This window comes from Numenius arquata, chromosome 7 (genome assembly GCF_964106895.1).
Source record: "Numenius arquata chromosome 7, bNumArq3.hap1.1, whole genome shotgun sequence".
In the NCBI taxonomy this organism is placed as follows: Eukaryota; Metazoa; Chordata; class Aves; order Charadriiformes; family Scolopacidae; genus Numenius; species Numenius arquata.
Genome location: NC_133582.1, coordinates 20,841,829 through 20,866,649, shown reverse-complemented (window position 1 = coordinate 20,866,649; position 24,821 = coordinate 20,841,829). Strand labels below are relative to the sequence as shown.

At 34.3% G+C, this 24,821-nt stretch overlaps 1 protein-coding gene across 1 annotated transcript in view; it reads left to right on the top strand.

Annotated features, from left to right (window-relative positions):
- TBC1D32 (TBC1 domain family member 32) overlaps positions 1-24,821 on the top strand; it is an 80,011-nt gene that overhangs the window by 3,222 nt on the left and 51,968 nt on the right. Inside the window, exons 3-20 of the mRNA XM_074150340.1 lie at positions 2,382-2,543; positions 5,399-5,576; positions 6,226-6,297; positions 7,502-7,627; positions 8,550-8,628; positions 8,777-8,877; positions 8,963-9,024; positions 9,523-9,667; positions 10,410-10,469; positions 11,796-11,895; positions 12,171-12,308; positions 13,698-13,790; positions 14,043-14,185; positions 16,872-16,999; positions 18,127-18,328; positions 21,339-21,421; positions 23,075-23,213; positions 23,909-23,996. Of these exons, the coding sequence (XP_074006441.1) occupies positions 2,382-2,543; positions 5,399-5,576; positions 6,226-6,297; positions 7,502-7,627; positions 8,550-8,628; positions 8,777-8,877; positions 8,963-9,024; positions 9,523-9,667; positions 10,410-10,469; positions 11,796-11,895; positions 12,171-12,308; positions 13,698-13,790; positions 14,043-14,185; positions 16,872-16,999; positions 18,127-18,328; positions 21,339-21,421; positions 23,075-23,213; positions 23,909-23,996 (2,099 nt within the window). The remainder of the gene's footprint in view (positions 1-2,381; positions 2,544-5,398; positions 5,577-6,225; positions 6,298-7,501; positions 7,628-8,549; positions 8,629-8,776; positions 8,878-8,962; positions 9,025-9,522; positions 9,668-10,409; positions 10,470-11,795; positions 11,896-12,170; positions 12,309-13,697; positions 13,791-14,042; positions 14,186-16,871; positions 17,000-18,126; positions 18,329-21,338; positions 21,422-23,074; positions 23,214-23,908; positions 23,997-24,821) is intronic.

The following is a 24,821-nucleotide window of genomic DNA, read 5'->3' as shown; positions in this document are numbered from 1 at the left end:
TTTGAAAGAGAAATATTTATTTAAAGGAAGATGCACAGTAAAAAAACCCCACAAACAACCAAAACCCTATGAAATTACTGCTGTCAATATTTCTTCTTAGGACTTATTAGAATACCCAGGATGAGGGAGTAAGACCTACAACTGGTGGAAACAATGCATACATAGCTTTCCCCTTTAGAATAGTGAAATCATGGCATCCATTACTCTTTCTGGTATGTTAAAAAATTGGTGCTCCTAAAGATACTTTCTTTTCATGAGAAAAGTTCTAACTTACATTTAGTGGAAAATCAAGTGATACTTTAAATGCAGAATGTGAGAGTTACTCTCTGGCGCTGGAATAGTTCTGGAGGTATTCTGATCTTCTTCATGACCCACAGCATTATAGGCTGGTTTTCATGGAAGGTCAGGGAGGTCACGTAGTGATTTATTAGTGAGAACATTAAGAAACTTTCTCCTTGACCCTTACCCCATCTGTCCAGACTGCATCTCCTTTATTAGTAGTATGTGCTTTTGGATTGTCCAATATGCTAGTTCAGCTCAGCATTTTGATCAGCACTGTTTCTGCCTCATGGTTATTTTGCCTCAGTAATTTTATCAGATTTTGAGGCCTTAATTTATCCTTTGTTCCCAAAAGACAGAAACACAGGATCCTCAGAAACCTAATAAAAAAGAAAAGTGAATCAAGCTCAAAATTCAGGTGCAGTAGTAGAAATCAGGATTTTTAACTATATAAATAACATGTTTTCTGTTGTATTTTTTACTTAAATTAAAGTCCTAGAGTTTTTTTTAACACTTCCTTCCCCCCGACCCCCTCGTGCTTCCTTTGTAAGCCCAGCCAGGTCAGTCTGATTTGATTCTGCACATGAAGAAATAGTTCTATCATTGATGAAACACTTATTTGTTACAAAACATTTTTAAGGTGGAAGAATGATGCAGAAGATCAAGGCCAGGATATTAAGCAGACATAAACGTAGTGGCATGAATAATGATGTGATTGCTGTGTATTTCAGAGCGAAGCAGTCACTGCAAAAATGTATACCCTGGAAATGTTACTGTCATAAAACAAATGGGAGAAAGTTTTATGAAAGCTTTCATTCAGTGGAGAGTCATGTGCAATTTTGTTATTGCAGAAGTAAAAGGCCAGTCTACAAGACAAATGAAAATGCAAATAAACATCTTTGCATCTTTCTTGAGATGTATTTTTGTTACTTTCACTGAGAACAAAAGTGATATAGGAATAGAAATAAGCAGAGCAGGGAGGGAGAAGGACTGTTACACCTGCTGGAACTTGAGGTAGGCAATCCAGTGGGGAAGTATGTATAGACATGATTTTCTGTGCTTATTTTTTTTTAGTGTATCTTGAATGTAGCCTGATAGTTATTTATTAATATGCGAGAAAGGCAAAAGCTGCTGCCTGTTGTAACAGTTGATTTTATTTACATTTGCATTTTATAGCTTTGGACTCTGTACCTGCAATGTGAACTGACTTTTTAATTTGAATTTTTCTCACTCTGTATTTATCCAAGTTAACAAAAAAAATAGTGACGTGTGTCCATTTGATATAATGAAAATATAATGATGACTGTTTATGTATGATTACTTTTTTTGTGGGCTTGCCTTCATACAAATCAGAAGACTAACCAAAAATTGTTTGTGCACTCTGAGTGCTACTTTTTTAGCAATTTCTATAGCTAATACAGACTCTGAAGACCCAGCGGGAATCTTTCTGATTATTCTTTGGTTTAAACAAGTTTCTCTGAGTATCCAATAATAAGAGTGCAAAGTGCCAATTTCCTTATGTTTAACGTGTACATGCAATCGCAGACAGCTAGTTTCTCAGTTTGAGTGAGATCTTCTGCATACTGTCATGACACATAGACTTTCGTAAGCCTTAGGTGTGCTCATATGCTAGAATTTGTAAATTATTTTCTGTGTTTTTTCTCATTTTGTACGTATATTGCATAAATAGTAATAGCAGATGGATGCACCATAAAACAGTGCTATGTTCAGGATGCTCCAAGTAATGTTTCTTTTGGAATTCTAAATTTGAAATTTCCTGTTATTCTGTGATTTTTATATACAAAACCTTAACTATTTTTCTAAGTAGATTTTTACATTTAGAAGAAGCACAAAAGGAAATTAGAAACTATTTGGTATTGTTTCTTCCTGGAATATGCTGATAATGACTACATTGAAGAAGATAAAACTTTATTGTGGTTTTTTACACCGTTGAAGTTTATTTCTCTGCAAGTCATAAACCCTTACCTTAAAGTAACAGGTCTGCTGAGAGAGAAGACAGCAAACGTTAATATAATGTTGAAAGTATTTGATGGTGAACTCAAAGCAATCTGTTACATTTTAATTTTGTGTATTTGTTGCAGCTATGAGTTTGTGAAATACCTTAGACGATATATAAATAATACTGTGGGATCTGTGATTGAAGAAGAAACAGAAAAATGTACTTCTGCTCAAAATCAGGGTGAAGTATCTGGCTATGACACGCTTGTCCAACATGTAACTAAGAAGACACGTGAATCAAAAGAGTTAGTATATACATGTAATTCACATTTTTGTTCATACTTGGTCTTTGTCTTCCTTTCTCCTTTCCAGAACTTGAATTCTGAACCAATAGGTAGCAAACGTAATTCTTTGCTTTCAAAAATCAGTGCTAAGCAATTCATATATTCCCACCCTACATTGCAATTTGTCATGCTTTGTCTCACTCTGAAATTAAAATTATGAACTATTGCATAAAAAAAATAAGTACCAAATCTACAAAGTTTTTGATCTATCTAGGACTGGAGTTGAGCAGGGGTAAGATTCAAGAGAAGAATCACTACTTCCTACTATTTCCCTAGCTACAAGTTAAATTTAGTCGTAATGTGGAAGTTGGCTTAAAGAAAAAATTGGTTTTATCAAGTATTAAAGTTTGGTAATTTCCTTAGATATAAATGGAGAGTCTGCATGACAATGTTGTTTTCTAAAAAAACATTAAAAAATATAAATTAGAATACATGTTGATTTTTTTTTTTTTTTTTAAAGATTGCTTCCTGGGGATCTAGTCAGGTGTCCTGTGGGAGTACTATGTGTAGTCAGATCTGCTTTCATTGACCAGTTTAAAAATTGAAGTTTGAGTTATCTTGCTTTGTATTTTGGTGTACATGTACTTCTGCAGTGATGTCCGTATAATGTCAAATTGGTATGTGGACTAACTGTGTATAATTATTCAAGATTTTTTGACTCAGACTGTCAGATGGCCAGAGATCAGTAGGTGTGCAAAACCACATATCAGCACATTACAGGGTCTGTGCTCCAGATTACTTGACTTTGAATACCGTATTTAGTAAAGAAGCCTTAAATAGAAGAAAACTCTGTGAGTACCAGTTAAATTATTTTCTTAGTCATCTCTTCCATGCTGACTTTATTCACCTTCCTATGGACATTAAAGTAACTTTTCCTTGGAATACAGAGGCTGGTAACTCTCTTACTGGATTTTCATGCTTTGGATTTCAAATTGCATAGGCAGATAATTGCCATGATTCTTTTAAGGAGTAGTCAATAGTACTTATAAAATGGATTTTAGTATATATAGCTGTTATTTCCAGAAAATATGTAAATCTTAAAAAGTTTAGTGTATGTATCACGTTGTTTTTGCAATCCCTGTACAAAATCTAACTACATCATAATGCTTAAAGCAGTTCTAAAAGTATTATTTCTTTAATTAAAACAAATAGTATACTTTTGTCATCATAGTGAATCAGGTCCTTGCCTCTCTATTTTTAATAGTCATAGAGAGCCATGATGAGGGCTTTAACTGAGGTTGAACCATTACAGTGTGAAAACAGTGAAACTACAGCGAGTACCTGAAATGGTGAATGATGAAAAATGAAAAAACAGCCAACCAACCCCTCACTATTTTAGCATCAGTGGTCATTTTTATGTGTTGCAGAGGAAGAAAACAAAAAAGACAATTTTTGACTTGTATATTTTAGCCACTAAAATGATTTTATACACTACTTCAGCTGAACTATTTTTTTCACTCATTTTTATTGCAGAATGTTAACTTAATCTCCATCTCTCTTTTTAGCGGAACTAGGATTTTATTGTGATGGCAATTGTTCATTATGTGTCCTCAGTAAGAAAGGAATTAAAAAATAGTGTATGTTTCTGTTCTTGAAGATTTTATTTTCAGTTTTTTTTTTTCCAAAGATTTCTTATCTAGAAGTACACAAAAATATGTTTTATGAATCATGCTTTTATAATGTCCTTTTCAGAATACTTGCAAACAGGTGACAAGAACTCTGATTGAACATTAATTTGGTATCACTGTGATGGTCTTGATATCATTTCAGGATCATTCAAAGTTCCAGTTTTGTTCATTGCAATTACTCATTTTCTGTGGTAGGTAGTGTGCTTAAAGGTAATTATGGAGAAAAATGTCTTAAGGAATCTAACTCCTTAGTGGCACATTCAGTATTTTCATAGTACAGTCATTTATGTCAGAAAGCAGTTCTTAATCAACTACTCTTGGCTTTTATTTTCACCTAGAAAATAGATGTTTGGATGGCTGTTTTTCAAATTATGCTGCTTGTGTATTTTTTTTCCATGGATCAGGACCTTAGGGTTTTTGTGCTTGTTAATCTTGGTAGAAAAAGCTCCAATGAACTAAATATGACTGTGTCTTATATTTTTCATTTGAGAGGTAGGAGGATATTAAAGCACAATATGGTAACTTATGTTTTTGGTGACTGTAAAATAAGTAATAGTAGCCTTAAAGTAAAAAATAATTTGAAATAAAATATCAACATTTTACAATAGGATGGTTTTCTGAAGCATCTTTTATTTTGAGGTCCTTCCTTGTGGATATTATTATTCAATTTATGTAACTTAGAAAAAATCTGGTTTTGTTGAAAGAAAATTGGGTTGTGTGCATGACCTGTGCTCAAGATCTTTAATCATGATGATGTGTTCTCTTCTATTGGTTCTGCTCAAGGCTTAAAGCAGGAGAAATATTGGGTGTTGAATTTGAAGAAACATAAACAGTTAACAAGGGTGAGAATGGGCCTGTTTCCTCGGGGACAGATTCTCCCCCTCGGTGGATTCACATTGTTCTCTCATAAGAACCTCCCAGAAGAGAATTGTATTAGTGGCATTACACTGAATGCTTTTAGAAGGGGAAAAGGGAATTTTATTATACATTTAAAATACAGCTATTTGAAACTTTTAAGGTACATACATATTTTGTTGCTCATTTTAGATTTGCATTTGTTTTTCATTCATTTCTGTTAATTCAGTGAGTTAAGGTCTAAGTAGCTTTATGCCATATTCAGTTATTCATGATAACTTTTAATCAGTGTTTTTTATGATTTTTAATGTTAAAACCATCTTTACTTTGAAGATACAGGGAAATGATGCATGCCTTGAAGAATGTCATGATGGTTGTGGTAGAGTCTTTGATTAACAAGTTTGAGGAAGATCGGATGCGTAATAAGGAGCTGGATAGTAAAACAAAGAAAGAACATCAGAGCGGCTATTATACAGACAACTGTTCTGACAGTGACTCCTCGTTCAACCAAGTACAATGTGTTTTCTCTCTATGTTACGAAATAAGCGTGGTGCTGCAAAATTGTTAAGTTTCTGTCAGTGGAGATTGAGAAGCAGCCCTAAAAAGAGATTAATCCTTCCTATCTTTGATATATCCTAAGATGAATTAATTACCTTAGTTTCACTCTGAAGTACTAAGCTTATGCTAGCTATCTAACTTTTAGACAGCATTTGCTAGATGAGATGATTCTGATGCCCATATGCTCTAAAGTACCTATGCAAGTACTGCAGAGAAAAAGATAAAATAGTGGTAAAAGCAATACATCATCTAACTCTTTGTGATTTTATTTTAGGAGCCAAGTAATGTGCAGTTCATTTCCAGACTACTGCACTATGCTGTATCACTTACTGAATGGATTATTATAAAGGATTTTATGAAGAGACAGGAAACTTTTAAATAAAGCAAAGCAAAATATGTAACGAGAATTTTGTTGCTGTAAATCTAACTTTGGGCAAATGGCAGAGAACATTTAGATGGTTGATTTTAATGTTAAATTAGTATAAATGCTGAAGGCTTAATTATTAAAAGTAATTTAGATATCAGAAAGACTGATGATTTTAATCTTCTGCTGTTTAGATTGATAAAATACTCTAATGATAATTTTATAATATGTATTACAGAGTTATACGTTCATGAGTCAAGAACAGTTGCAGCTGCTTGTAGAAAGGCTTGACCCTATTCAGCCTAAGGAAGTAAGTTTCAAAGAAGAACTGAAATGTTAATACAAATGAGTGTTTATGGCTATTGGAAAACATACTCTATGTATATAAGAGTTCATATGTACCTGGGTGGAATCTTGTCTTTGTTGGTTCATAGATCTTGGTTTCAGTGCAGCAACTGCTCTGTAGTGCAGTATTTCATTGTTCATAACCATCTGGTTCAAAGGTTAGCACTGCAGCAAATACCTGATTTTTTTTTTTTTTTTTTTTGTTAGGAGTTTATGTACTATAGATGGGCATTTTTAGTTTGGAAAAAGTTGTTCTGTGAGAAATAAAGTTACTGAAGCTTATTTTGCTGTAAAAGTGCCCCTCGCCCTTCTTGGTAACTTCCCCGTTGTCCTTTGTGTTACCCCTGTCAGAAGAGAGAGGTGCCTGCTGATTTGCCAACAAGCCGCTGCCAGGTGGAATATATAAAGTCCAAGTTAGGTTTGCCTTCCTGTCAGTGGCAGTACTAATTTGGGTCTCTAACTGCCGGTCAGCACCAGCTGCTGATATTTTCGAAGCTTGGAGAAACATGATTTTGAAAGTGCTGTCTCAGTAAGATTTGTTTGGGATTGTCTGGCAGTTGAGAGAGGCCTGGTAGATGGGAGCTGGTGTAAACATGCTGATCGAGTTTTCTCAGAAAACCAGGTAAAAAATCTGATGCTATCAAATGTTGTTAAAATTTCCTATAGTTTCTTTCAGTAATATGAAACAAATTACTAAAGATTGAAGTTGTCTACAAATAGAACAGAAAAAAAGTAATTTTAAATTATTGAGATTATAATGGTGATGAAAATTCAGCAGTAAAACATAGCGTCTAGTAACTGTTCCCCTTACTGACTTTTTCAGGAGCAGATTTGTAGTATTTGGTGATACTTTTGTATATTTTCTGATAAGAAAATACTCGATTACAAGCAGAAAGTAGAGCATAATCCTTGCATCCAGTATTGAAAACCTATACATAAAATTATTTTCTTGCTTCCTCAAATATACGTTTGAGTTTTTTGTTTCTTAGTGATGTAGGGGTTTGTCTAAATCACCACAAAAAATATAGCAGAAGATAAATTTTCTGGAGGTCCTTATCTGCTCTATAGTCAGGTCCTGTTTCTTCCTTCCTCCAAATTATATGGTAAATTATGTATTTGAGAGGTTGCTGTGAAAGGATTTGCAGTGTTTATCTTTTTGACCACTTCAGGTTCGCCAAGAAGCTTTGCAGACACTGTGCCTTGCCCCTCCTTCTGATGTACTGAACTCTGAGAGTTGGCCAAATCTGCGTAAGCATCTAACGATGTCTCTGTCAGATCCTGATGCAACATTCAGTGTAAGCTAATGTTCCATATTTAGTTATTAGATGTGTAGCCTTAGTAAAGAGTACTGAAAAGGAATACGATGTGCATTATGAGCAGTCCAGCCAGGGTCCCAAGACATTTTATTATTTGTGTATGTATCCAATAAACTCTTTTTGACATAAAAGAATGATATGATTCCAGTAGGTCTTGATTTAAAGGATTACAGCAGGATTTCAATAGGTTTTTTAGAGACTGGAGTACTCATTTACATACCTTTTTAATGAGAATGAGAGGTTTGGATGTCTTTTAGCAAACAGACATAAAAAAAAATTGACAAAACTCTTCTGTAAAACGTCATGTTCATATTTCCTGTTTAAGTCGGGTATATGCTTCATGATGATGAGAAGATGATACATAGTAATATTATACAGGCACTAATGAGGAAAGAAATGGCAGCTGTTTTAAACCGCTTTTAGATTATTTATTATGCCAATTAAGCCTTTTTTCTTTTTCTTTGAATTTTAAAATGATTATCAAATATATGAAAGTTGCTAAAACTTTTTGCCATTGTAAATATGACAGCTGCTGTCATGTATTTCTGTTTCAGCTTAGAAAGTCTACAGTTTCTTTTGAACCAATGCTAGTTACAAGTCATTGGTACATTTAATAATATAAAAACATTAATATTAATGGAAAAGTACAGTAATGTTCCCTCATCTGCTTCTTTGTATCTCAGTGAGGTGCTGTCAATTAAAATATTCTAGTAAAATTTCCTTTGGACTGTAGGTTTCTGTGGTCCCAAACTGTATATTTTTATAAAATATGCTTCACATCTGTAGAGATATCTGAGCAATATGTAATATTAAGAACAATGCCACTACATATTGATTATTGTGCAATAATAATACACAGTTACATTACTATTTAATACATTGCTTGCTTTTTCTCCCTTAGGAGAAAATCCTTAGATTCTATGCAAAAACATTTTCTTCTTCTCCGTTTAATATGACAAGAGAAGTCTATACAAGTTTAGGTATGTGCATTTAATTACATTTAAGACTTCACAAGTCATGTACTTTGCAAAAATCAGTTAACTTCTGTAATGAAGCTGTATAATACAGTCTGTTTTGCTGCTATTGTCATGGAGGTGAGTTGGTTTTGGTGTTTTTTTTCTTTTTTAGCAAAACACTTGGAATTGTACTTTATTTCTGGAGAATATTCTCTTCGTATTTCAGCTGGTCTGGATATATCGAACACAGACATAAATCGTTTACTTAGAAAGGTATAAATGAAATTTCTACCCCTTTTTTGTCATTACTGAAACATTATGCATTATTTATTTTTAATTTTAATAATTATGTTTTCAGATCCGCCTTTTAAATGAGTACCAGAAGGAAGCTCCCTCTTCCTGGATTCGTCATCCAGAAAAGTATGTCACATTCAAAAATCTGTCACTGTTTCTTAATTTTATGATTTTCATCATATAACTAGATGTGTATAATTTTAGCATAAGGTTGATTACAAGATGCACAGATGACTGGTCAGTGATAAGGGGGGAAATATAAATAGAGGGTGGGAAAAGTGGAATAAGGAAGTTGCATAGGAGTAGTCGTGGGTCATATTAAGCTGCTTACTTACCTTTTAAAGTGTTCTAAGTGCTTTTTAACAAAAATAATTAGGATGTTTTACAAAGTAACAAGTGTAGTAAAATATGTAATTGTGAGGAAAATACACACGTATGTTATTCGTTTTATTCATGGTAATGCAAAGAATTAATATCCTTACAAGATCAAGTTAAAGATAATGTTATTGATATTTATGAGTTATCAGAACAATGAGGTTTTACCAGAAATTTGTTTGTGAGTATTACTGGTGGAAAGATTCAAGTGATTTTTGTTTCTGTTCATTTTCCTGTTTGTGTCATGAGGTATATGGAAGAAGTAGTGGAGAGTACCTTGTCACTTCTGTCAGTAAAGCACGAGCCTAACCATCCTGCCTCTCCAGATTTTTTGAGTCCAATCTACTTCTTGGCTCTGTTAGATATCAAAGCAGTATGGTTTAAAAAGTGGACGGTAAGCAAAAAAACATGCAACCCGACAATCCACAACTTGTTCATGTCTGACATGTATTTTGAAAAGTTTGATTTATGACTGTCATTATCACAGACCTATGGTGACCTGATAACAACCTATAATGAGCACTGTAATTAAGGAAGTCTGGGGTGTTTTTTTTTTTTTTTAGGCATTTCTGTCCTTTGCCCTCTAACACTACTTTCTTCCTCCATTTCTATTCAGTTACATAAAATCTCTGAGAAGTTAGTGCACTTTGGGACTTTAGTCCCTTTGTCATAATTGAGTGACAGTGATCAGAAGATGCAAATATTTTTCTGGAAGAAGTGATGAGCATGACAGTACAGTTATATATATATGATGTGCTGCACACAACTTGCTGACCTCCAGTAGACATTAGAGCTTTTTGCACCCTACCATGTATAAAATTATAATTTAGGATTTACAGGGCAGTGTCAAAACACGTAGTGTAACATTTCAGCTGTGGTTATTGTTTTTCTGTTTTTTGCATGATTTGCTACACGTTTTTCTAATGACATAATTTTTTTTGTCATCTTAAATGTACTGCAAACAAAAGCCTCAATTGAGTATAATAGTGGTTTACGCAAGCTGGAGTTCAATACGTTGAATATGTGCTGTGCACAGGATCCCTAGTAGAACAGAATTGGAGATAATTTCTACTTTTTAATTAAAAAGTAAAGCTTATATGTTTAAAGCTGACATTAGGTTGTCTTTGTCATTTTAGCACGCGTGTTATAGCAGAACGGTGGTACTTAGGCATTTGGAAAAGAAATATAAATCTTTGGTAAGTATTTCCTAAGGCAAATTTACTTGGAACTTGTTCTTGCTTTGCACATTGTGGTTTGAACACTTTTTTTCCCTTTTTTTCTGTTTTGTCAGAGCTGTTCCATGTTGTTTGGCTAGAGTATTATTATTTACTAATTCCTTATGTTGCATTCATATTTAGAGGTATTTCTGACAAATAAAAATAACAAATGGTGCATGAAAAAATATCATAAAAACTCTATGCTGAATTTTGATTTTTGATGGAAAGAAACTAAAAAACCGCTGTTGTGTTCTTTAAGTTGTGATATGAAACATTTAAGGATTCAAAGTGTCAGCAAGATAAATCAAACCGGGAAAAAAACTTTAGTAATGAAGGTGTTACTGCTGTCACATTTTCTGTATGGGCAGATCTCTTCACTGGAATGGTAGTTTCCTTGTTTTCAATAAGACCAATATAGATGTGAGATCCATTCATATAGACAGACTTCGGCTATATTTGGTAAAATTTTGTAATACAAATGAAATATAAGGTAAAATACATGTGACTGAATGGGAGACAAGGATACAGACAACTGTAACAGACGTTTGTCTTGTTTATCTGTATGTATAGAACAGAACATAAAATAACGCGTGGCCCGTGCAACCAAAGGTTTATAATAGGAAGTCCATGAGCAGGGTAGTCCATCTAATTTATTAATATAGAGTAAACATCTGATTAAGTTGGGGTTTTTATTACATATGTCTGTATATTTTACTTAGACTTGTGAATAAATCTTAGCAGCTCCAAACTGTAATAAATCTAAAAATACTTACACTGTCTGTATGCTATATTTGTGATTCATTTCTAAATCCATGCTGATAATTTTTAAACTTCTATAGAAGTTGATTAAATGATAGTGCTATGATAATGATGCAACACTTCTGCAAAGAACAGTAATAGCACTGACAGCACCTAACAACCAAACTTACAGTTTAGTAAGTGTATTTAAGACAAAGCTTTTCATTTGTAGAAGATGAAATCTTCCATAGTAATAACAATATGGCAATCAATCACAGGTTGCCATTAACTTCTCAAAATACTTGCATGTTCTCTGTGCTCTTTTTCATAGATGGTCTTCATGTTTATAGAGCTGGTGTAATAATGTAATAATGGCAATGTGTTTTAATACTCCTGTAAAATTTTGCCTCCTGTTGTTTAACCCATACAAAGCACTGAAACATGAAGTAATTGCAGTAAAGTGGTTACTTAGGTTCTTGTGTTAAAGGACAACACTTGGATACAAGAGAGAATGACTTTATTGTAAAATACTAGGTATTTTATTATTTCACACTTTTTTTCCCACAGATTAATGCAGCTGTCCAGCAATGTCTTGATTATTTTGAATTTTGCAAGGCAGCAGTTAATAAAAATTCCAGAGTCAATGACTTCTCCCAGCAGCATTGTAGTGAGTATCTTTGCACGTCTTGCATTATGTGCACATACATCCACATTCTCTAGGTCTTTGAGCATTCTACCCCAAGAGGAAGACATTCTATCTGTTCTTTTTCCTCCCAAAATATTGTATGTCTATCTTTTAAGGGAACACTAATAGCAGTGGTTAGTTACTGAAGCTGTCTGTCTTTATATACAAACTGATACGTGTTCGCTGCAGGTATTAGCTAGGGACTGTAGAGTAAACTGAAAGAGTCAAGTTCTAATTTTATGTTTTTATTGTTAAAGGTGATAAGCAGAACTTTTCTTACACTGGACCACAGTTGCAGTATGTCTATTTTGTTCATTCACTGTGCCTTTTAGGAAGATTGTTGATCTATAAGCAAGGCCGAAATCTCTTTCCAGTACAGCTGAAAAATAAAAAAGGTAAGGGGAGGGCTGAAGAAAATGGAACTTGTTGAGCAACACTTTATCCATACTTTATATATGTTTCCACTGAAATATTGTGGACATTATACCTCGTTCAGCAATTCTGTGCCTGGAAACCTTTCTTAAGAGATTTTGTAGGTAATTTTGAGAATCAACACAGTTTTTTAATCGTTGATGGATGAGGTTGAATAGATCACTTCTACCCTTACATTTAATATATTAATTTCATGTTGAAGGAGAGCTGGATCTGTGTGCGATTCAGTCTTTCTAGGTATGAGTAACATCTTTTGTCAAACCAATTGATATAATTGATTGGTAGAGACACGTGCAGGGACCAAACCTGTTTCTCAAGTGTGAAACAAAATCGTTATTTTCAAGCTAATTGCAAATTGAAAACAGTTGCTCTGAGCTTAACTTATTAATATAATTAAGGTAAAACGATGGTAGAAGAAAAGATTGGTAGCTGTGCAACAGAGGTGTTGATAAGGACAGAAGATATGACATGGAAAAGTCTTTGGACATCCAGAGAAATCTACATATGGTGATACATTGTGCAGGGTTGGCAAATGCAAGTGTGTGAGAACAACTGTAATGTTCTATTATATTAACGTCTCTATTAATTCAGTGTAGAATTCAAAACGTTACTGGATACTAATTCTATGACTTGTTTTTTGAAGATATTTTGCCACTCTGGTTTGAGGATCAGGACATAATAGATCCAATATCGAGTGGTTGTGAGGAAGAAACATAAACTAATCGAGTGCTTTTGTCATTTATGGATTATCTGTATAACACCATTCAAGCAGTGATCCATTGGTGATGGTTGGTTTTTTTTCTCTCTCCTACAAAAGTAACAATCTCACCATCTCTCATCTTTAATAGTGTCCTTCTCAGCTTCATAGATAGCGACCCTTTCCTCACAAATTGATTTATTAACTTAATTACATTAAACTTGGAGCAATAGTTCCCAACCTGCATTTAGGTACACGTTTGTTGTTTTTGTTTCAGACCCAAGGAAGAGTTGTCTGACAGCTTGTCTCTTTTCCAATTGTTTCATTTAATCTTAATAGCAAGGTAATGCTTTTTCCTACAGCTGTGCATATTCAGCGGTCTCAAACTTTGGCTGCCATTTGTTTCAAGGGAAGACATAGAAAAATTGACATTGGCTAAATTAGGAGCAAGATCGAGCCTTACAAGTTGATCATGAAATACCTTGGTAGAGTCCCAAGGGCATGCATTTCCTTTGCATTATCAGTTGTAGATATCTTGATTTCCTCAACAAAGCAATGCATTGTTTATGTGTATTTACAAAATCCATTTGATTTGTAAAAATAGAGTTGCACTTTAATTTGCAGAGTACTGCCTTTTTTTTTTTTTTTTTAATAGATAGTGTATCCATAACCGATCTGTTGGTATTGTTTACTCAGCTTATTTATTACTCTCCAAGTTACCCAAAGACAGCTTTGACAACACATACAGGTAAATGTTTGGTTTTAATATATGTTAATCTATATAATTACAATGAGGCATGTGGCAACTTCTTTTGCAACTTTTAATGTGTCCATAGTTTGTGCAGATTTTTCTCTTCCCTTCCTCCCTTATCTTTCCTTTTTCCTTCTAACCATGCTAAATCAGTGCTAAACAAAATTATAATTCAGAAGCATCTACATAAGCCATATAGATATGTTTATGTAAGTTAAAATATAAACATGTACTTCTTGTATTCACCAGACAATTATTCTCCAGCAAGTCTTGTTATGGAGATTCTGCAAGTTTTGTGTGATCAAACAGGATGTGCTGCTGAATGTTTATATACGGATGCAGTGATAGATGCCCTACTTCATCCTGTTCAAAGTTTACTAAGTGGCACAGAGGTTTGTAGTAATCTTCAAATATTTTTTAAATCTATAGAGTATTATCCTTTTTCTGTATTTTCTATGTAGAAGATTTAGTCACATGGTAAGTTCTGTAGAATTTTCTACATTAGCTGTTATAGCATGGCTCAAATAGTGTAGGCTGTCATTATATTTGGTCTGACAAACTTTGTTTTCTTAAAATCTTGTGAGTAGTAGCAAAAATTGTTCTTTAGTGAGACTGTTCCCTTGAGTAAATCACATTGCTTAATCTTTTTTTTTTTTTTTATTCCAACGTTTTTGTATGTCTTTTGGATATTTCTTGGGTGCTTATTTGCTCTATCTGGTATTTAAAAGGCAACCTACTTTCATTCCTTTTTAAATTCAGCTGGCAACTTGAAGTTAAGTGTTCTCAATAATTATTATAGGTAAAATATGTAATTCTTCATGGAAAAGTAGTATTTTCTGAATTGGTAAAAGGAAGAGTTTGGGTGGGTGTTTTTTTAAACATTTCTATAGGTGTAAAAAAAAAATCTTGGGAAACATTATGTACCGCATTAGGTACCTGAAAGTGTAGTTATAGTTTCAGCCTGTCCTATTGTTTTTGTTTTGACTGAGATGATTTAATTGATCTAGGTGTCTGTAAGTCTTAAAATAGAGAGGCTGACAGTCTGAAATGCACATGGAGAAGCCTGAACTCTTACATGTGGAGACTTTTTGAGAGAAATTAGTGGCTGAGAGGTTTTGAATTTACTTCCTGAAACTCATGCTTTGCAAAGACAGTCTTGGTTCCTAAGTTAAATACCTCATCTACATTCTTAAAGTTCAATTTTGTCAGTATCCTTCTGATTATTTTTTCAGCACAGTTCAGTTTCCAAGTAAATATTTTAAAGTATGCATTTCTATAAAATTTAAAACTGTAGTCCTGCAAAAACTCGATCATGTCAATAATTTAGCTCTTCTATGTGCATCTGTACTGAGTACAGTAGCATTACTTAGGCATTTTTAAGGATGGATGCTTTTGCGAGATTAACACTTTAAATCGTGTTGTTTTTACTGGACATTGGAAAAATTTAGTGCAAATTTTTTCAAGTATAAAAAATGACTGAGCCTGCACATGCTTTGAACACTGATAGTCAAATTAAAAACAGTACTAGGGCAATCATTGATTTGTTGTGATGGAGGCCTGTGAAATCCCACAGGCAATTTTTATGGTCACATGGTGTTCTAAAGCATATACAATTGTTTCTCTTCTTTATTATATGTGAGTAGTTAAGAAAGAAATTATCTGAATGTTTAGCAGTTCTTCCTTTTTTGGGGGGGGGGTGGGGCGCGTATCTGCTATGTTTAGTTGCTTCTTGTAGGTAGCTGAACTGTTAACAATTTGTCAGCCCTCTTGTGACTTAGTAACTGGTCTGTTTAAAAAAAACAGGTCATATTCAGGCATATTTAATGCACAGTAGCTGTAGTCAGTTAGTTATGTGTTGTGAATCTGGAAGGTGTCATATTTGTTCTAATGAAGGTACAAATTGTTTTGTATTACATCTGGCTAACAAGAATTACAGAATTACAGCTGCTGTCTACTGTCAGGCCCTCAGCACATCTCCCCATTACTTCACCTCCCCTGGGCTTGGTAGCCTGGGCTCAGGACCAACGTAGGTAATAGCCTTATTCCTTGCCCGCACTATGTTATAGAAGCATGGAAGCCTAGTATCCCTGATTTGTACCCTGACCCACAGACATGACTTCTTCCCTTGCTTTGCTTCAGACCTGCTTTGTCACTGTAGATCCAGTTGCATGGTTGATCATTGGGCTGTGTCTGGAGCAGACCCTGACTCACTGACTGCCTTAACCTTGGATCTCCCTCCTCACTCTTGAGGGGACCTGGGCTGTTGGGTGAACCTATTTACTGTCACTGGATCTCATCTACTTACCTTGCTTGGGGATGGTGGGACTGCCCTCTCATCTGATGGCAAGCCACTGCCTTTGCCTGCCCCATTATCGCACTCAGTTCCTGGCTTTTTGTCCCTTGCAGAACATCCTGCCCTTGCTGGTCCCTCACAGGTGCTTCAGGGAATATCCATATTCTGTTTGTCTACTATTGGAATATTGACTTGACTTATTAATGAGCAATGGCCAATTTAGCATTAATTCAGGTAGTACATTCATTAGTGGTGGTACCAGAGCAAACAGTCTGAATCCCAGTGAGCGATTACAGCCTAGTTGTGCCTATGCAGTGCTCTGAAGTGAATAAGGAGTTGGCAGATGACTTTTGTTTTGCTCTGGTGGGGCAGACTTTCTTGGGAACTAGAATTCCATTTCCAGCCAAAGAGTTGCAAATGCATATGCAGCAATGAGGGAGTTAGCGTGTTTCTGACCTTGATTCAGGTATTGCTCTTATATCCCTAGATGGCATATCAAGAGGCTTTCCACATTCGTGGGAAAAGAGAAAAAGGAGTTTAGAAACTCTATATCTGTGCAGTCATTGAACTTCTGCCATAATCATTAAAAGTGACAATTACTGCCACTTGTGATGAAGATCTCTATGTGATGGTGTTTGAACATAGGCTGTTTACTTATTTTGTTTAAGCCATTAAGCAGTCATCAGAAAGGTGACTTTCAGGTTCTACGTACATCAGCCAGACTTGAATAAACAGCTTTCACAAAAGCATTGAATTGAAAGCCTTTTTTTCTGTCTTCCAAATAGGTGTATATAAATTCTCTTGAAACCACTTTAATTGATGTAGCTGATATTTTGGCAAGGATTGCTGCTGTAGAAGATGGTCTTTCTGTTCTTCTTTATGGAGAAAATGAAAAAACTGCCAGAGAAGATAGGTAAGAGTGGATTAATGAATAACATTAGTGAGTACTTTAATGAATTACATTAGCCTTAAGAGACTCATTTTCTCTTTTTTCATTTATCTGTAACGTGATGTATTTTGTTTATGTTTGGAGTAAAATATCTGATTATCAAGTAAAGTAGTGTTTTAGAGAATGTATTAGGGAGACATTTATGTGTATAACCAGGTGAAATGACAATTTAAAGAAATACTTTTATTAAGGGAGATTTCCGTGGTTTACTTGTTTCTCTTATTCATGTTAGAGCTTTCTTTTCTCTGAATGTAGTTCCCTTATATTAATAGTGCTGCTGTTCAGGCCAAAGGACCCTTTCCCTGTTTTTGTTTATTTGTTTTTAGAATGAACGTTAAAAATCAACCTAATTTATTGAAAGCATAGATTTAATGTAGCATTCACTTTTCAATACATCTAGTAGAGACAGATCTTGTATCAGAAGCTGAAGTTTGTAACACTGTACCTAACTTAGGATCTGTGTGATCCTATGGGTATTATATTGTTAGTTGATGCTAAAACTCGAAACAGGGCAGTAAAATTGAGACTAGCCTTTAAAAATATCTAAGCTGCAGGTCATGAAAATTTGTGAAATGTATGTCTTCTAAGTGGAGGACTCTAAGAAGTTGCATATATTTTTCAAGGGGATGTGGAAGTAAAAGATAGTGTTTTGGAGAAAGAGTTGTGCTTTGCATTGCAAGCCTGGAAGACTTCAAGTGAAGATCTCAGGAAAAAGGAAGAGCAAGGACAAATTTTTGCTTTGTAGTGATATCCTTAACACTGATAAACTAGAATCTGAAATGATTGTTTTGTTACTCTTCCCAGCTGGACTCCTACAAAATACAGTCTGTGTAGTTCATGGCTATGGGGGCTGGATGGAAGACAGCGGATGCATTTTTGCTTTATGTAGACCTGTAGCCCAAGTAAAATCACTTGCAGTACATTTCTTTTCCTCTGACTGGTGTTACAAGTTATAATATGGTTGGTACCTCCATAGTGGGTCCTAGTTTCTCTTCCCCTAGAAAATTTTAAATAAGTTTAGTCAGAGGATTTGTTTCGAGTTTTATTGATGACTACAAAACAACATTTTAAAAGTGTTATTTTATTTCTAGTCCTGCAGCTGTTCATGTAATTGTTCAGTTTACGAAGAAACTCCTTCATGACAACATTTCTCTTTTATCTGGATCCAAGATTTTGCCAGTTGTTAAAGGAGCTTTCATTTTTGTATGTCGTCAGATGTACAGAACGTGTGAAGGCCTGCAGATGCTAATTCCTTATGGCTTGCATGAATCTATTGGAGAGGCCTGGAAAAAGGTAAATCTTGTTTTGGATTGGGAAGATTGGGAAAAATCTTAGTGTAGAGGTTCAGCTTATGTAATAGTTTTTCTTTGCTTCAGGTTGCTTGTATTTAAGTAGTGAGATGATGCTTGGAATTGTTCTAAAAGTGAAGTTCTGCTTTTCAAATTTTCCTTCTGTACATGAATGTAACAAGCTTATTTTGAGACTTCTGTGCCTTAAGATTAAACCAGGAACTCTCAAGATGCATCCATAGACATATGGTTCATAGGTCAGCTCCTTTCTAAACATTGTCCTTGATGCTAGAGGTTACCTGATGTCTTGATAGCCAGTGTCCAGCATAGATCTGGTCTTCACTCTTGATTTGGGATATTTTGAAAGAAAAAGAAAACTACTGAGATGTGGTCTTAGTAATTTTTAGGCTAATCTAATTAGTTTTGGTGGGAGATATGGAGAGGAAAAAAAAAACAAACACGAAATTCCAAATATTTGACTTAAATAGTTAGATGCCCTTGGAATTTTCTCAAGGGACCATAATGAGCAGTGCCAGGCAGGATTTCCTGTCTTACGTGTGTACTTGGATATCTCATGGAGCGTAGTGTCTTTACAAAACTTCAGTTTGATTGCAAGTCTAATGCTTTTTCTGCATGAAAGAGCTTGGGTCCAACACTTCTGCATATTCTGCTTTAGTTACAAATTTACTGAACAAAGTTTATGGATCTCTGCTTTATTCCCTAAGCTTTTCTATTTTTATTGTTCTGATAGCTGTATGCAGTGTGAAAATTCTTATCTATTACTATAAAAATTTAATTAAGACGGAAAAATGACAGCAGATGCTGCGAGAGCAGTTTTCAAAAAGTTCACAATGAAGTAAAATTCAAACAAATGTTTGAATCATTAAAATAAGATTGGCAATATTCAGGTAAAGGTAGCATACGAAGTTTCAACTTTGGCTTCCAGCTAAAATGAAAGCATATTTAAACCATAAGTATTAGAACTCTTAGTGTAAAGCCAAAATTTACGTGTGTTGTTTTACTTCATACTGAAAAATGGAACCATCTCTTTTTTTTTCCTCCAGTGATTGTAAAATATTTTCTTAGAGAAGGATTAGACCAAGCTAGAAATAAAAACGGTCTAAAGAGCTAGAGATTCTTTTTGGAGGTGCAGAGGCAGGAGAAATATTGAATGCAAGGGAGAGAGAATGGAACAGCTGTTTTGCCTGTCAAATGATGTATGCTTTTATTATGATTAGAAAATTTAAAAATACATTCACAATGTAAACAGGCAGAAAATATTAGAAAGATAGAACATGAATAGATAGGACACTTAAGTCACCAGCTTGTGGGTATTTCTCACTGCTTTTATATAGGAATAGTATCATGAAAGCATACATTTTGATTGAAAAGAAAATATATCATTAGTTACAGTCATATCACAGTAAACTTTCTCATCAAAGAGTGTTGGTTTTGAAACTTAGGTTCTTCCTTGCATTGAGAACTTTAGGATTTCAATGAATTAAGGAGTTCAGTTCACTTGAATCGTGCTGTAATTTACATAACTCAACAATGTGTCTGTCTTTCTGTGCTGTCCTATTGTGTAACTAGTCAGTCTCACTTGAACTAACCTGTTACTCTATTTAATGTTTATCACAGGCAGACTGTTACATGCTTTTGATGGGCGTTTCCAGTTATTTGCTCTAAAGCGCCACAGCATTTGCACATGCACAAAAGACTTCTTTGCACATTAAAATCATTTATTATGGTATAGAACATCATTTAGACAAATTGTTTTGACACCTACAAGTTAAGTAGGGCTGAATGTGTCGAATTTAAAAACAATCATGAAACATTTAGCTGACAAAATGCCATTTCTTCACGTTGCTTTGGAGGTCTAGTTGAGACTGAAGCGGAATCTACATATTCAGGATTACAGGAATTGACAAGTTAATACAGGAAAGTCACATTTTCAACTCTGCCATCTTGATTTGTTTTCAAATTATTTTCTGTAATTTTTCAATCTTAAAGCATCTGCAGTTATAAAATAGTCTGCCATTTATACTGTAGCAAAAAGGGTGGACTTTGGACTCTATCCAAGCAGTAGTGAGAGTTTCTTAATGGATAGACTGGCAGTTTGTTTCCTCCTATTTTGCGCATCTCCTGGAGTTTTAAGACTGATGCAGAAACAATTTTTTTCTTGACAGAGTCTGCTGGAATTCTGGGACAGAATTTGTACAGATGATAGTAAGAGGGGAACTTAACAGATCCAGGAGGACTAACTAGTTTAATGTAGGAATCTTTTGTGGATTTATTAGAGGATGTTTATAAGAGAGTAAACTAATGATTGCTCGCTTTCATTTTAGTGGTGCAGTGTGCTTTTTACCCCTGGAAACGTAAATCAGCTTAAATCATTCATCTTAAATATACAGTGGGTTTGACCCCAGTTATTTTCAAATATCAATTCAATTAGAAACTCCATCAAATATAAAAATATGTATATATATTTATGTCTTTACCTCTAATTATACCCATACTGGCATAGATACCTTTATATATTTTATAAATAAATAAAATAAAAATTCACATAATTACTTAAGAAATTTGGTGTTAAGTTGTTGAATCCAGAGGCTTTTATTTCCATTACCTGTGACAGAAGTAGACTACAGTATTGCTTTCTGGTTTTGTTTTGTTTTGGTTGGTTTCTTTCTTTTTTGTTTTTTTTAATACTGATTTTTTGCTTTGGGAGTCTCCAGTTAAAAAGTAAAAAGCAAGCATTTTTTATTTTAAGAATTTTAATAAAATTTTTAAAAAATGCACTAGCTTTAAAATTATTTATGCCCAAGGAAAAAATAAAAAATAAGCTTTTCTGCAATAAAAAAATGTAGTGGAATAGTGTATTCTGTGCCAAATGCTAGACTACAACCTGATCACTGTTTATTTTTTTAATGTATAATGAGAGAATGAGCAAGATCTGGAGTTTAAAAATGGTGTAAATAAACAGTAAGGAGGTATTTTATTTTCTTATTTTACAGACAAGTTTGCTTTCAGAAAGAGTAACCACTCCTGTAACTCGTGTGGACTCGACTCCATCAATAAGTCTAGAGTCCAAAAACATGTAAGTTGATGCTTAATTTATGCACATGCAAAGGTATGAGCACAGACTGCTACTTTAGCCACAGTTGAGGCATCTACAACCCTGTCATTTTTTGCCAAAAGCGTAGGAGTAGGTAGAGAGATTGACGTCATCCTAGCATAGGTCCGAGTAGAGTTACAAAATTGTTGTTGACCTTTCAGGACTTTCTTGGCTTACAGAGTTGTGTCTAATCTATGTAAAATTGACTTACGATTGATTCTCTCTGATTACAGAAATTGGTTTGAGGTAAATGTGAATTAGAAAGCATAAAAGAAAATAGCCATCAGAGTTTATCTTATGGCTTTGATGTGGTGGCTGTTCTGCTGAATGGTATCCACGCCTTCAAAATATTATACAGCAAGATTGGCATCATTCTGGCTGAAAGCCTTATACGTATTAAGTGAATGGCATGCTTCCTTTTATACTAAAACTTAATGTCCCTGTATAGAAGTTTGTATGCATTGAGATGAGAAATATACAAGTATTTGTCAGGCTGAAAATTCATGTTGATGTTGGTGTTAATGCCGAACCGCGTTAATTAAGTAGAATCTTGGTTATACTTTACTGTAGATTTCATGTGTAATTTGCAAAGATACCTCAGCAGTTATTACTCTGGTCTGTGGTGGTGACACGTGTACTGGTTACAGCAATTCAAATCTAGTGATAAAAAGAAATGTAGGGATACAGAGCACTGACTGAGTAGGCTGTTACTAATCACTACCATTGACATAAGCTGCAACTTCCTTCTAGCATCTAGATTTTTCATTTAACTATGGAACAAGACGTGCTTATATTTTTCTGGGGGAAATTTTTGCTTCTGAACGTGAATGGCAGGGATTCTGCAGAAGTGGTTAAAGTTTGGGGTAATGGTTGACTGCTACCAGAAAAGCCACTTGCTGCTTTCTGATGATAGGAGTCAAAAATGAGAAATGAGAACTAGAGGTGAGAATCCAGTAAGCAAATGCTTATCAGAGAAGCAGGATCACGTGAGTCTAGTGATGGTACCTAGTCAATGGTGATATAATTGCTTCACTTTTTCCTTTTCAGGGCATAGAATATTTTATAGGGCAGACTTTATTCTTGCAATTGGTGTTCTTCCTACCATGTCTGTAGAAAATATTTTCCATTTACTGCTGTTAGTATGTGAAGCTATTGTGTATATATAGCATCTTATTTTCATAATTCTGTACTTTTTTTGTAGCAGGAGCCTTTATCTACTCAAACATGCCTTTTAATTAATTTTTCATAGTGTTTTTACATTGATGAGAAATTCTGTGCTTGCTTTGCCAGTTTGTAACTACCACATTAATAGCCTAAAAGACTTGTCTAGAGTCAAATAGTAACTCATAAGTCATTTAAGGATGGCATGGGCCTTTTGGGTTCCCCATTACATCATCTTTCTGTTCTGTGTTCTTACCTAACCTTAGTTCTGCCAGGATGAGTTGGAATGTTTGTACAAAATACAGTCTAATACATATTACAACTTTGCCTTCTAAAACTAACGTAAACATATGGAGTAAACATAGAATTCAGTGAATGAACTGTTGTTTTTCAAAGTTAGAAATCATAATTTTTCTTTTTTCCCAGGCTTTTTTTACGTACTTTTTAAAAATTATTATTTTGCTATTCTTGTAGTTTGCTATGGGAAGAGACTTTGTTAGAAGCCTTGCTAAATTTTTCTGCCACACCCAAAGGACTATTTCTGCTTCATAGTACAGGTGCCATGAGTGACTGTGTGAACTTTATGTTCAGCAGTTTCTCAAAAAAACTCCAGGTAAGCATCATAGAGCCTGTATAGTTTTTCTTACTTAGAATGATTATCATAAAGAAAAGAAGAGAGAAAAATAATAAAATAATTTTGTCACTAAAGTTCTGCAAAAATGAATTTAAAATGTAGCTTATCATCTTTCATACTGGTGCCACACAAGTTTGTTGGATGTTACTCTTCTTCAATGTCAGATATTTATTTAGTTTTTCTGACTTTTTACTCTAAAGTTTGAAACACTAAGCAAAATATTTTTTTCTTTTCTTTATTTTTTCTTCTAAGTGCAAATATTTCTGTACCACATTGGTAGGTGGTGTTGAAATCTAGATATACTAGACAATACATGAAATGTAACCAAAAATCAGATAATATGCATTTTAAAAAACCATGATGATACAGACATCCTACTGAATGTGCACATAAGCCATTATAATACTAACGTTTTTATTCTTTGCTGATACTGCATGTTTCAGCCATAGTATTTTGCGTTTAAATTTTGCTAACAAACTTGATAAAGATGTTTGGTTTGGAATCTGACCCTGGTAAGTCTGGAGAGGATAATATCTATGAACTGTTCAAGTGTAACCATACAGTGGATTAAATTCTGTAAACAAGTACAGGAAAGATCAATATTTAAGAGATCACTTGAGAGTTTCATGTCCTTTGAATAACTAACACTGTGCTTTTATATTTGTTACTAACAGACAAATGAATATGAAGAGTTTGGCAATAGAGTGATTGTTACACAAATTGCGACAACACCAACAGGTGCAGTAGCTCTACAGAGTTCAGGTAAATTGAAGAATGATGTTGTTATGAATACTTACATGTTGTAGTGTTGCATATTAGAAAAAGGTTGTGAGAAAGATGTTAAAAACATTGAGTGGAATAATTACGCAGTATTAGCAAAGACTGCTTAAATGTCTATTGATTTCTTCTTGATGGAAGTTTATTCTTTCCAACTTTTAGCTCATTCACTTATCTTGATGCTGGGTTTTGTTTTGTTTTGTGTGTGGTTTTTTTTTTTTTTCTTAAATTAAGCAAAATCTTCACTTCATTGGTTTAGATTTCCAGAAATTTCCTGTATGTGCACGATGACATTTATATCTGTTAAATAATAGATTGCTAACAATCTGCAATTGCTTCTCATTGATCTACAGATCAGAATTAATAACTGTTAATTTCTGTAAGTTGTATGTACTTTTCCATGGCTACTGACTGCTCAAAGACTGAGAAACTGCAAAGACCTGAATGTCATTGGCGCTCCTGTACAATAGTGAGATGGAATTACGATTATCTGAATTGATGATTATTCTCTTATGTCAACTTGTACCACAAAGTCCCTTCACATTCATTCTGAGATAACTCAACTGTTGCCATCCCACCCCACAGTCTAGGTAGTCATTATGTTAAAACTAGAATCTTACCAATAAAGTAAAGCTACTGTCTTAAGTTGCTAAGGTACAAAAGTTGCAAATATCCTCTCTGAGTATCTAGAAGCAGCTGGTGTGTAATTAAAATTATTTGACTGAAAGACTGTCAGAAAGGCAGGCAAATTCTGCCAGTCAGGGAAACTGATTGTTAGTTGCTTATTATTTATGCCTCTGGGATCTTTCA